The 14635-nt window shown below is 25.9% G+C and overlaps 2 protein-coding genes across 3 annotated transcripts; one reads left to right on the top strand and one right to left on the bottom strand.

Moving 5' to 3' along the window:
* Nucleotides 1-7221: 7221 nt before the first annotated feature.
* LOC112603755 (2-phosphoxylose phosphatase 1) lies at nt 7222-9608 on the bottom strand. 2 transcript variants are annotated; one of them, XM_025352496.1, is made up of 4 exons: nt 9203-9608; nt 8963-9136; nt 8724-8894; nt 7222-8648 (listed from the first exon to the last, which is right to left on the bottom strand). In XM_025352496.1, the coding sequence occupies exons 2-4, from the start codon at nt 9051-9053 to the stop codon at nt 7444-7446; spliced, it is 1467 nt and encodes a 488-aa protein (XP_025208281.1). In that variant the 5' UTR covers nt 9054-9136; nt 9203-9608; the 3' UTR covers nt 7222-7443. The 2 variants fall into 2 exon arrangements, with proteins under 2 accessions (XP_025208281.1, XP_025208271.1); XM_025352486.1 differs by having other exon boundaries at nt 8963-9608.
* A 1046-nt stretch (nt 9609-10654) lies between these two features.
* LOC112599667 lies at nt 10655-14622 on the top strand (the record flags this gene model as incomplete). The annotated part of the gene is made up of 7 exons (XM_025346675.1): nt 10655-10667; nt 10729-10832; nt 10911-11032; nt 11484-11585; nt 12066-12199; nt 13641-14148; nt 14323-14622. Coding segments are annotated over exons 2-7 (1227 nt in total), but the record flags the coding sequence as incomplete, so codon positions are not given.
* Nucleotides 14623-14635: the final 13 nt, after the last annotated feature.

The raw sequence follows: 14635 nt of genomic DNA, 5'->3' as shown, positions 1-14635 counted from the left end.
ATATAACAAATTCTATCTATATTCTATACGACTATTATTATACTGCAATTATCGGACTATCCGAAATGTGTAGATAATATTTTATTGGTTTTGATAAAAGTCATAATAGGATAATGTCATACAAGTATTTTAGTTATACTTTGATGCTCAAGTTTTTAGTAATTGCTGTGTGGATCATTCGATCGTATTCTATTACAATTATCTACTGTATTCTATCTCTACGTAGTATATTAAAAATGGATAACTTTAATGAAAAAACTGAGTTTTACCAAAATATGGATGTATAGGTTTATATTTTTCACGTAAAGAACAACTTGATGAGGCCAGCAAATCAAAAACATGTGATGAAAAATAGTAAAGTTTATTGCTCATACTATATTATTATAATAATAAATCAGAATTAAAAAGTCACGTGACTTGTTTTTTAGACATATCTAAAGAATTGTTTATTTTTTGTTGAAAAACTCGCAATAATAGAAGAAAATGTAGGTATTACTGAAAACTATAACTATTAAGTCGATTCACAACTACATTATTTTTCGTATCGTGTTCCTTGTATCGTATTGGTCTTTGTAATCGTGGTATCATTCACTTAGTATGAGTTCATGATCTACTGTGAGTTAAGCTAAGCTCAACTTTTAAACACAGTATGATACGACAGACGACGTATAGCTGTGAATCCATTTTTAGCATGTCAAAACAATAAATGACTAGTCATGTGTTCAGTGGTCAAATCACTCAAATCCCATATATAAGTACCATTGTCCTAACTTTTAATACCTACCTATGCTATGTAGTTAATTGTTATGAAGAACTGATAATAATGAAAAAATCTATAACAATTCAACAGAAATAATACAAATCTGTAGATACTGATTCCGTCACTTTTTTTAAAAAAGCTATAACTTTTTTGCATACACAGTCCACTATTATGGAAAGTAATAAAAGACGTTCACATAACACACTGATTGGAAAAGTTAAAAAAAATTAAAGATTATTATTTTTAAATTGTTTTAATTGTATTATAAATTTTCGAAACTTTCTTAAGCTTTTTATATTTAAAAATTTTAGTCCTTTATAATTTTCAAACCAGCCAATGCAAATACCCAAGAGAAGTCGGAAAAGAAACTCCATGGCCCATCGTATAAAACAGAGCGTTTTTAATAGCTTCCGAGGAAAAACATCAAGAAGAAGGTATAATGGTCGGTGACGAAAACACACAAAGTCCAGGAGCCTAAGCGCTTAATACAATTTTTGAAGAAGGATTGAATACTAGTTGACTTACTAACAATTTTATATCTTACGTTCTTATAAACTCATTAAAAATTGTATGTAGTTTTGGGTTGTGTGTGTATTTTAGGGCCTAATACGTTTTACGCAGGTGCTTCTAAAAGTATTTAGCATAAATATTAACACATAAAGATAATATATTATGTTACATTGTACTAATTGTAATTAGTTATCATAATTTGTTATCTAACACGTAAATAATAATTATCCATAATTTTATACTTGCATTTTATTTGTAAAAAAATTGCACCTGCGCATTAGTAGAAATTATTTATTATGTTACTTTTATGATAATATTTTATACTCTATTTAAACACATTTTGTAAGAAATATGTACATATTTTTAAGTACCTAGTACCTACCAAACTAATAATGAAGGTTTGTTTTACAAAAACCATCAATAGTATCATTGTTGTACACATTAAATATGTTTAAAAAGTGATGTGCAATTATTTAATTGATTAATAAAAAATAAATAAATACACGATAAGATATACCTATATTACATATTTTAAACGCTGTTGTAAACATGGCCATTATTAGTGGGTAGAAAATATTTTTATTAGGCAAGAACCAATTTAAAATGAATATGAAACAAAATATTAACAATAATAATATTTTACTTGAAAGTAAAAAATTATATTCTTTAATAATGTTGAGACAATTTTGGCCCAACTTTCAATAATATTATAATGTGTGTGGCTTGGCATGGCGTGTTGGCTGCTACCAGTCGCGGAATACGACTGGGAGTAAGTAACGGCTACAGTTACTAGCTCCCGGATGGGTGGTCACCCGGGTTCATAGTGGTTAAAAATCTTGCCACAAATACACGCGTTTACTATCAACCGTAACAATCGTAAAAATAAAACTACCGTACCAATCTTATCCCTACTACAGCTAATAGCCCTAGTCTCCATTCAATAATAATAAAAAAAAAATTATACAATGTTACAACTTACACCAATAGCAACAGGTAGTAATTGTGGATTATTTTAATGTAGTCACTTTCTCACTTGTCGTTACTCGTTATTATGAACGTATATTTTATCGGATATTCTTAATGTATAATTTTCCTATGCTTGGATCTTGACTCGGTTATTTTAACACCAATTCGTTTAACAATTTCGGAAAATAATATTCAAATGACAAATGTTTACTTTAATATTGTTTGAGTATTTTCAAATATTATTAATAATATATTATAAGTCAAAACAATAATTTTAGTTTATAATCATTTATTCTTTAAATGTTGACGTAATTAAGCATTGAAATTAATTGTCTCCTATAAATTATTTAACATGCCTATACCATTAATAATTATGCAGATTACGTTTTGGTGCATTATCTGCCGCCGTCGGTTTGTGTGTGCGCGAACTTTAACTCGGTCGCCTGGTTCGTTTTTTGTCATACGTCGTCGCGTAAAGATCAAAACGGCCGTTATATTGTTATACTATTTTTTTTTTTTTTTATATAAGTTATATTTATTGTGTGTACAAATAGCCACTTTTTATATTTATTTGAATATTTTTTCTGTTATTTTTATATATTTCTATGTATACCTACTCTTTGTGTTGTGAAATTATTTATTATATAGTTAGGTAGCAGCTGGCCAGCCTGCGCTCCACAAATTGTGAGTTTTTGATTTATTATTATTATTTATTTATAATATATTTATTATTTACATATATTATTGGTTTGTTCTGCTTGGCTATAGAGGCCGTGCGTACACAACCTTTATTTTTTATACAGTAAAACCTGTGTAATATGGAACCTGAATAACGTGGAAACCTGACTTTTATGGAAAAATGTTACGGTCCCGGCGAACCTAATGTAGTTTTAAATACATCGTTCCCTGAATAAAATGGAACCTGTTTAACGTGGAAATGGAAACAATATTTTATCATGAACCTGTATATAATGGAAATATGTACATGTACTATTTTAAAATTATCAGTCAATGAATATAATCTATAACAATTATATAGATTATTTCGTTGCAATAAGTTTATTTTATCGATAAGTGTCGTAGTAGTGTTCTGACGTATATATATATGAAATAAATAAATTAATAATAAATAATAAATTACATTTGATAAAGATCTATCGGGAAAATTTTTTTTTTACGACCTGTATTAAATGGAAACCTGTCTAAAATGAAAAAAATATCCGGTCCCAACGGTTTCCATATTACACAGGTTTTACTGTATTAATATTATATCATTATATTTATAATATTTATATTGTAGCTCTAATAGCTTTATACTCTTATATATTGATGAGTTAAAGGGGCCACATATTATTATTATATTAATTATTATACTTTATTAATTTATTATTTATATATATTATATTTAGATACTTATATCTTTTTTTACACAATATTAAAATAAATGATATTATAATAATTAATAGTGATCACTAGTTCGATGTTAAAATAATGTTAATTAAAATAAATGAATAAAAAATAATTAATCAAAAAAAATTTAGGTTTTAAAAAAATTTGTTTGGTTTTAAAATTTGGTTTGATAATGTTTAAATGCAGCTTTGACGAATTGTATAATGGTAATATTGTTTGCCTTAAATGACGAAAAAATACGTATCGGTGGAGTTTACATTTTTTTTTCAGGTAAAAAAAATGTATCGGTGGAATTTACATGTTATAAATCCAACCCTAAAATCAACTACCTGTAAATCGGTGGAGTTTACAATCGCCCATTCTTTTGCCTGTTGGGTCAAAAAAAGCCGTAATTATTATCAATTTTTATACCATCAATTGAATTACCATTTAAATAAATTAAGTTACCTATTGTCATTCACACACCCACAAATATACACACATACAAATACCACACACATACTAACACTCACAGGATTTGCTCTGCGACCCTGTCCACTTCCTGTTAAGTGCTATACATATATACACGTAAATATACTTACAGGTAAATCAGTGCGGGGCACCTAATTGCGTCTCGTGAAAAAGGTACACATGAATTGGGGAATCGTAAGTTCCTACACGAGAGTAACTGGTAGACAATTACATACGTTAATTCTTACATATGTGATGTGTTAGTTCTTACATGAAAAAAAAAAAAGGTACGTATGTTAGTTCCTACATGACGGAAGACAGGTACATATGTAAGTTCCTACATTAAGTATAATATAAGTTATCAATCTACGTCTATAAAATACTGTCATACATTTTAACCTTTTATTCTATATAATATATAATTTATAAGCTATCTATCTAATTTAATTTAATAATTTTAAAAATAATAATTGTAATATAATAATAATTCATAACTGTAAAAAAAAATATAAGTAACGTATTCTATATAATAATAATTCATAATTGTAAAAACATAATATAAGTAACAGTAACGCATTCTATATAATAATAATTCATAATTGTAAAAACATCAAATATTATATAGAGTGCACCACTACTTGTATTTTTTTATTACAATAAATGATAAATTATTATTATATTGTATGGTAGTAATATAATATGACATAACTGATATTAGATTGATAACTTATAATACCCCCTTAGTGTAGGAACTTACACATGTACCTGCTTTTTACTGTGTAGGAACTTACATATGTACCTTATTTTATCGTGTAGGAAATAACATATGTATCTTGTTTACCTGCTAGGTCTCGTGTAGGAATTTACATTCGCCCCATGAATTGCGTCCCACTATATGTTGGTTAGGTAGCAGACATTTTATTTCGTTTTCAGCGATTCTCTGGGGTGCATTAATTTTAAGGGAGCTTGAGCTCTGATACTATGTTTCAAAGATGCTAGTTAGAAGCTCGCTAATTTCAATACGTAAATTTATAGGATACAACGCCGAAACAACATTTTATTTGTTAAAAATCAAATACAAAAATTAAATGAAGTAAAATAACAAGGTTAGATTTTGTAAAAAGGTTATATAATAAGTATAAACTTAATTTTTTACTGAAATTTTGATTAATAATATTATTATTCTTTATTTATTTATTATATTATGCACCATGTTGATTTTAATTATATCTAAATCTAAGTGATTTAAAGTTTACATATACTTTTTATTTCATTTGATAAACAATTTTTTGAATGACTTGTGAGTTGTGATTATATTTATAATTTATTGTTATTTATTTATTTTTGTTAGTTGTTTAAGATCCCCTGACTAAAATACACGAATTGCGACCTGGATTTTTAGGATTGCAATTCGTTTATACTTTTTTACGGGACGCAACTCATGTGCTCCCGGTCGGTGTGTAGTATTAGGGCATACGAAGTATTTTACATAATACAAAGTATACATAATCATATGCTCCTAGCCCGCACAAACTGTTTATACGCCACTTTAATTATTTTAGTTAATTTATTGTATTTTAAAATGTATTATTCGTAGACATCACTAACATATTCAGTATTCACACAATTCTGCGATACCTCGATAATTACTATTCAACATTAATTAATAAATTGTAGCTACCAGCTGATTAATAAAATAAGTATTAATAATATAAATGTAATACAAAATAAACTATTCTTTAAAGTAACTGCACATATGTTGTGTAAATGTGCGTGTATAGTAAATAATTGATATACTGCGTCAAGCTCATAGCGACGGGTGGCAAAGGGGGGCGTTGCCCCCCCTAAAAATATTACCATAAAAATTTAACCATGTGACATTAGTGTAATATTTAATTATCTATGTAAACTTTAATTTAAGTTTTATTTTTATTATTTAGTTTTATTCGTTTTGTATTTTTAAAATAAATGATTCATTGTAAATTCCCAAAATATTCTATTATAAATGGATATTAGATGGAAAATTACGGTTGTGTTAATTTAATGAGATATTAGTGTAAATAAATTAAAAACTGCATTAATATTGTTTTAATATATAATGCCCTCCCCAAAAAATTTGCTTTGCCCCACCTGAAAATTTGGTTAGTCTACGGGCCTGTACTGTGTGTAATAGGCATTCGCATGAGAGCAGCATATTATGCTGCATTACTGCCCCTAGACTATTCTAATCGGTTGCGGCCACTAATGATTAAATTCTACGCGTCTACATCTCCCCTGAATCATAGAAATTTTGAAATTCTTTCCCCTTAATAACTAGTAAAGTAACCTCTCCCTCCAAATTATAAATAAATTCAATTCTTAATTTTTATTTTTTTTACCAATAATTAGCTTGTAATTGGCATGAATTAGCGAAATCTATTTCGAAAATGTTCATCAAATCACTAATTTTCAAATATATTATGTACTATTGAAAAATGGGCATGATTAATCTACCTTTTTCACATAACCCAGAATTTAATCATTAAAACACGCATGTTAAAGCATTTGGTGAGTTAGTAACTACAACTTAAAATATAAAACCGTTTGGGTATATAAAAAAAGTTATAATAAAATAAATATTTAAAAAAATTGTCAGTATTCTAAATAATTTTTTTTAATGAATTTGAGTATTTACTCAAACACATTAAATAAATTAAGTATTCTGTACAACCTTGTTAAATTGTGACTAATGACTAGGTATTATAATAAATTAATAATTTCTTGTTTATAAAAAAATATAATTTAAATAATATTTATGTATATATTTACCAGTAATACTTATAATTTCTTATATAAACTAAAAAACTAATGGTTTTTTTTTTTTTTATAAACATCTCAATAAATATATTTATAATAAATAATTATTTGTTACAACATTAGTACTAAAAATTTAAACATAGATCAATAAAAGAAAAAAATTAATAGAAAAACAATGTGTGACTAGAATTAATAATATTAACATGTGTATATTATGTAATATTATAATGCAGCTAGATTACATTACTTAGAACTTTAACAATTACTTTAATACACTATAATACTACATAATTACATATATTATATATATAATTAATACATATATTAGTTAATAATGTTCTGATAATTTATTTTACTGTTTAATATTTCTTTAAATAGACACTATATGTAAAAGCAATTTAGTGAACTTATTAAAGATCATAAAATGGTTGATAACAGTAAAAAATATTCATTTAATATTAATCTTTACTTTTCAACAATAAAAAGGTTTATAAAACAATTTTTTATGTGAATTCAATTTAGTACTTATTTAGCAAAAGAATATAATATAATCAAGGACGAGTTCCACATGCTTCTTTGTAGTTGGAAGCATTGAAAGTGGTAAAGTAATCGTCATGTATGAACCTAATTGCATACTCTATTGGACATAGATGAATTGAAGAGTCTATCCAACTACCTGAATGATTTTTACAGAAGGCCACTAATTGAGTTACATCTTTACCATTGAAAATTACTCTAAAATAAAAGTCTCTGCCGGGATAAGTGGTGTCAACTGTATTGTTACGATACACTTCAAACACTAGACGGGAAGCATAGTGCGGTGACATGGTTTGGGCATTGAGAACTCCAAAGGCAGCCAATAGGTACTGAGCAGTCAAGTCATGACCTGAGTATAGGACCAAACGAGGTTTACTTTCAGATACCATTTTCAACAAATTCATGGCAATATTCAATGCAAAACCATATGACTTTAAAAGTCCATATTTTCGCAACATCCCATGTTTAGCATAACGTTCCAAGTCCCAGTCTATATAGCTGAAAAGCTGTTTAACGTTTTCATGTGTTATACAATCATCTTGATAACAAGGTAATGGTGCTCCATGACATACATATGTCATAATAGAATCTTTTAGTAAGTAAGGGTCTACTCTTACACTACTGGTCATTAGATGCACTATATTATGTATGCGTTTGAGCATTTTTTCTACTACTCTACGACTTTTTAACCGTCTTGCAGATGACTGTTTTATTTTCATTTGCAAGTTATTAACATTAAAACAGGCACAATGATCAAAACAGTAACTATAACTATCACTTTCCTTGAATGTGACTTTAGATAATACATCTGGTGACAGAATTGCATACATAAATGCCAATGCACTTTGGAATGTACGTCTATACTTGGTGCTATATATTATTATGTCATCAGAATTAGAAACACTAAGCAAAGGGTGGTACACGGAACGCAAGGTTCGTCCAAGCTTAAGCATTTGGGACACACCAATCGGGGTGAGCTGACTTATTGAACAATTGTTTTGTGGTGGATAAAATGGGTACCCATGAAAAGGACCTAAAAACTGTAATGACATGTTGAAGAATATGTTTTGTAAAAATTTTGTATAACCATTATACTCCTGATCAGGTTCCAAGCTGCAGTCTATATCAGCCATGTTCCGAACATGATTCATTGGTCCACGATCTCCATGTCTAGTCAGTATTATTACACCTTGAATTGTAAGACTATTGTTTAGCAAGCCTATAAACATACATAATAGAACAGTTAAATGAGCTTTGTATAATATACATTATTTTGTAATATCTATATAAATACCAATATCTCCTTCATCACCACGTTCGATTAAATGAGGAGGATTACACACTCTAGTGAGTTCATTGTAATCAATTCTGGACACAGGGCTTTTATACTTGAGTGCTGAGTTTTCAGATTTATTTATAGTCTTATTATCAGGTACAGGACGATCAGAAATCTTGAAATACAATACTGAAACAGTTAAAACAGTTTTAAATTTAAATGTAAAATCATCAACTAGCAGAATGTTGAAATGTAACTTGGAAAAAGAATGCACAGCCATATGATCAAATAGACTAAATATCGATGCCGAGCCACATTTCTGACGGTCACTGCCTGAACGTTAACCATGGTAGTTTATTCAAATGTCCAGTTGTTTCTAGGAATGACCTACCATCAATACTTGCATTCGCATTGTTTCTATTGCTACCTCACTTTCAATGATGGTAAGTTAGATATGTTGTCAGTTTAAAATAATTTGCATTATCTAGCTGGCTTACAGAAATTTTTGCCCCCGCCTTTTTGTATCCAAGGACCATATTTGTTGCATGTATATTGTCAATAAGTACATTATACATCATGCCATTGTCTTTCAGAGTTCTTTGGTAGAAATAGATAACCATAACGAACTTTACATTTTTAGTGAGATAATTCTTGAGCTCTAAATTTCTAATGTTACTCAGTTTCTACATAGTGTCACTCATTGAATTAAAACTGCAAATTAAAATTATAATTTGACAATTCACAGTATGCATCATGCAAAGCCACATTAGTATTAATAATTATACATTGATATTATTCATAGACGAGTATACTACAATTTAAAACTATTAAATAGATACCACAATACAAAATATTAATACTACACAACATTCTGAACATTCTGTGTAAACTGTAAAATGTAAATACTAAAATTTAGTACTATTTAATAGTAAATAAATATTATGATTCACGAATTCGTGATAACTATGTTTCCTACTTTACCATAGCTTATCAATTAGTTGTTTTATCACTTATCACACTGACGAAAACAAACATGGTTAATTTCATAGTTTCATACATTCTGTCTTCTGTGGTCAGAGTTGTATTCTGTGATATTATCAAAAAAATAAATTGATCAATTGAGCCAATTGAGGTAATAACTAATAAGATTAATAATTGTGAGTCAAGATGTAATGGTGTATACAAAAATATTCTTATTGTTTTTACCTACTTTCATATTTTAGTATGTTGTCAATTTGTCAAGCATATCTTCCATCATAATGAGATTTTCATGACTTATATTTGTTAATTGTTTGTATAAATCTAGAGTATAGTTGTGTAGATTATCTCCCATGGACAAATAATAAATCTTTACTACAATCATATAAAATTAATAATTTGTTTATTGTTAAATTATTACTTTTATGATTTTTCATCATATGGATACTTACTTTTTATTGTTCTTAGTCTTTTGTGTTAAATTTGTATCAATAGTTACATAGAAAAATTACAAAATGTATGTTTATTATAAAGATTTAGCTTCATAAAATATCTATTATCCTTATAGATATAATATATTGGTAATTTCACTTTACATTACATCTATAGATTTATATTTAATAGATCAGCCAAAACAGATTAAAACTATTCTAATACAAATAAACACTGTGATTTTATTTAAAAAAATGTAATACAAAATACAAAGTTATAATTTAATGTACATTCTCTATTTTTAATATCAATTTTTACTATCCTGTAATTATGTGTAATTATGTCTTTCTTCAAAAAAAGTCAAAATCTTTATAAATTAGCATTAAAGTCAAAAACGTTAAATATAGTTTACAAAAGAGCCTTAAAACAATTAAAATTTTTTTTTTTAGTATAAAATAAGAAAATAAGGATTAGAAGAGCTTACCTTTATAAAACAAAATCACCATTTTTATTGATGATACTATAGTGTGAATATAAAATAAAAATGATTAGGTACCTACCAATAATTTATTAAGAATATTATTTATTTATTATTTTTTTTTTTTTGTCTCAGATTAAATCGTATTTGAATTATATGAAGTGAAAATCAAAATAAAATGAACAGTACCCTACTTCCCGATAATCTAGAAATAAATTACAGAAACAATCATTATAAACGTGAGTATTAAAAGAAATTGAAGTATTATGTGATTGAATAATACTCTATATGTCTTTAATTTTTGTTCTATTTATCAGATGCTCAAGATGTATTAAACAATATTATTTGGTGTTCTATTTGTAATTTAGACTTGAAACAGAAAATCATCATGAATAAAAAAATTATGCTTCATAGAAAGTTTTTATGTCTCTGTTGTAAAGTAAGTGTTACTACAGTGAATTTAATCACCTACCTATCAGACCTGGCTTGAGGGGTAAACAACCTAGGTCCACACTTAGGATAGAATTTAACTTTTTTGTATTTTACATAATTTATAAATATTTTATATGTAAGGGGCGGAAATACTCAAGTTTATCTAGGCGTGTTTAAACATTTGAGCTGGGCCTGCTACCTTTAATTATTATTCACTAATATTTAGTAAGTACTTCAAATATTATGTTCAGATTTAAAAAAAATAAAGTATGACATGACAAGATTGGGAATTTTATAAGTTTACATTAAGTAACAAAAAGCAGTATTATTAATAATTCTTATTGTAACAAAACTTTTTTTAATTTTATTACATGTAATTACTTTAATAGTTTTTTTAATAATATGATTGTTAAAATTAAATTAATTATAGTTTTTTTAAATTTTGTTTATTTTTTCAGAATTGTTTTGAAAAACTATCTGATTCCAAAAATGGATGTATATTATGTTCTCTGAATACCAAACTTAAGACATGTGAAATATGTAATAGCAGTATGTGCAAGGTAAAATTTTTTAATTGATCATGAACTATTCATTTCCCTTTTCATGTTAACTACTAAATATACTTTTTGAGCTATCCAAAACAAATTTAATAAACTTTTAAAATTAAAAAGATCAATACAATTTAAAAACTATGAAACAATGCATTTTAAAACTTTACCATGGTGGCTATATCCCAATATTTCGAGAAGAATCACTAGTTTTTAACTCCAGTTCTAGTAATCTCATAAGCCCACTAAATATCTTAAATATCCCAATAAAATTATGTAATTAAAATAATTTAAAAAAAAAACAACAAATAACAGTTTGTTTTCAATATTCAATTAAGTGCCTACTGATAATTGCTCCCTATGGCCTATAGGCACTTAGATTCTTATAACACTTTCCTTGTATTACATTAACTTAATCAATTAAAAAATGTTTTATTATTATAACTGTTTGTATAATTGTATGTATAAAATATATTAAATTTTATTTTTTAGAGATGTATAGACAGTTACTATATAAAGTCAAAACGTTCAAAGAATTTGAAAAATTGTTTAGGCTGTTCATCAAGTGTTTTATGGAGTCTTAGATCTCAAGCAGCTGCAGTTTTAAAATGTTTTTCACTTGAACTGTAAGTTGAAAAAAAATATATGTCTCATCAATTATTTATCTTGTATTATTTTACAACAAATTTTGTATTTTAATACAAAGTAGTGCAGTTACATTCTAAAATAAGTTTTTTTAAGGAAAAATGGATGGATGAGTATTTAAATACTCAGCAATTAAATTAGTGCAATAAAACATTTTTTAATAATATTATTTATGTTACTAAGAATAAAAATGTAAATTAAAAGCTGTTGTGCATGGATAGTCAAATGGTAGTTTGCTTCATGTCTGAAAATTATTCAGTGCATTGTTGAAGTTGTATAATAGATACAAATGATCTACCAACTATAAACTAAATATTATTTATAATAATACTAAATTTTGATAGGTTTTCATTTTTTTTAATTATTCTGAAATTTCTTTGTTTTTTTAAAACATTTTTAAATTCATAATACTCATAAGATGAATTAACATTTGATTTTAAAATGTTCAACTTATATTTATTTAGAAAATAACTTATCAAAAATGCACAGAAATATACTTCAATAAATAAATTGTGTATTAAACCTATAATTTACTTCCATTTGTAGAATTACATATAAGTATTTGTATATAAAGCAAAGGCTAACTAAAATAATCTAACTTTCCTTCTAAAATATTTCCATTGGAACCTTAATTAAAATTTGTAGAAATACACAATAAAACTTTAAATTACGTTAAAAATAATTTTATTTTTTTTAATTTCTGATAAAAATTTCTTTTTTTAAATGTTGTATTTTGTGTATTTATATATTTTAGTATTCATGTTATTATTTATTATATATGTTAATCTCTTTCTGTTCTTAAACTTTTTTTTCTTTATCAACTTAAACTTAAATTATAAATACTTATATTTTTAAAAACTATAATATAATGTAATTATGATTAGAGGCGCTATTTCAGGTTTTTTTTTTTGGATGTGCTAGGTTTCAAGCAGGCCATTTTGAAAATTAGCCATGCCATATAAAAATAGATATATGTATGTACATTATCCTGCTTTTAATTATTTCCACACATTGCATGGAAAGAATCATTGTATTAATATATAAATAGTAAAAATCATTTTAAAAACTAAAAAATAATAAATAATTAACAATTATAATAATTGACAGTACACCAATGTTAATAAATGTCAATATAAAAATTAAAATACAATTTAAGAAGATTTAATTTTGAACATTATCTCAGCAGGGCGCAGACCAATTAGTACTATTTTAAAAATAAAGGGTGCAACCGCACATCTTGATCCCTCAAAAGATGCCCCTGCTTATGACTCAGATAAAAAATAAATATTTTAACGCAAGATTTTTAAAAATAAAACATTTTTAATCTTAATATTAAAATATATATATATATATATATATTGTATTTGCATTAATATATTATTTTGTATAAAAATGGATGTTATTAATTAATTATAATTTTAGAGATACTAGGCTTTTGTTAAATGGTGAAGAATCTGAAAACAAACAAAATTTACGTGAATTCATAATAAAGTCAGCAATATGTGATGAAAATTTTTCTCAAGAAGATATTTATCAAATTAGAGTTTTCAATTTAAGTAACTTATTAAATTCAAAAATTAGATCATTGTTAAATAGATATCAAAAATTACAAACAAAAAATGATGAACAATGTCTAATTAACTTTGAAGGATTATGTGAAAAAATATTAGTTGATACTTGTTCACTTTTATTTGATTCTCAATTTTTGTTCAATGATAACATTATTGAATCATTAAATAACAAAATTAAATCAATCATGATTAATGATATGTTGTTGAAAACAACTGAAAATGATTCAAATAAATTCTTTAAAGATCCCCATTGCAGAGATAATTTAATAGAACATACCGAAGATAAATTACTACAAAAATGTAGTGTTTTATTGGAAAAAATGGACAAAGATATTGAAAAAAAATATTTTTTAAAGAAGGTAAATATGAAATCACTAATTTAATTGCTGTTCATAATAACAATAAATATTAAGTTTTTTTATTGATAATAATTGATTTAATAGTATTATCATTGATTTTGTATTAGACTATTATAAATTATAAATTATTTATTTCTATTATTTTTAATTCTATCGAAGATATAACATTTTTAGGAATATAATATTAACAAACCTAATAATAAAGGTCCATTCAGTTACAAAAATGAATTAATGGAAATACAAACTGATCAACAAGAAAACAATTTAAATCTCACATTCCCCATAAATGTAAATAATGTATCTCAAATTTCACTAAAAGAATGTACAGTGCGATTAGAAAGGCTTGATGAAAAAATTCTAAGCCACTGTATTGGTCAGAAGTATAAAGATAAGACAATCAAAAAAACTGCAGATAAAACCAAAACAAAAATGAAGATCATCAAAAAAAAAAATGTCTTAAAAAACAGCTCTTCAAAACATAAAAAAA

Source organism: Melanaphis sacchari, unplaced genomic scaffold, assembly GCF_002803265.2.
Source record: "Melanaphis sacchari strain LSU unplaced genomic scaffold, SCAv2.0 Contig0_pilon_pilon, whole genome shotgun sequence".
Classification (NCBI taxonomy): Eukaryota; Metazoa; Arthropoda; class Insecta; order Hemiptera; family Aphididae; genus Melanaphis; species Melanaphis sacchari.
This window is presented reverse-complemented; position numbering and strand designations above follow the sequence as displayed.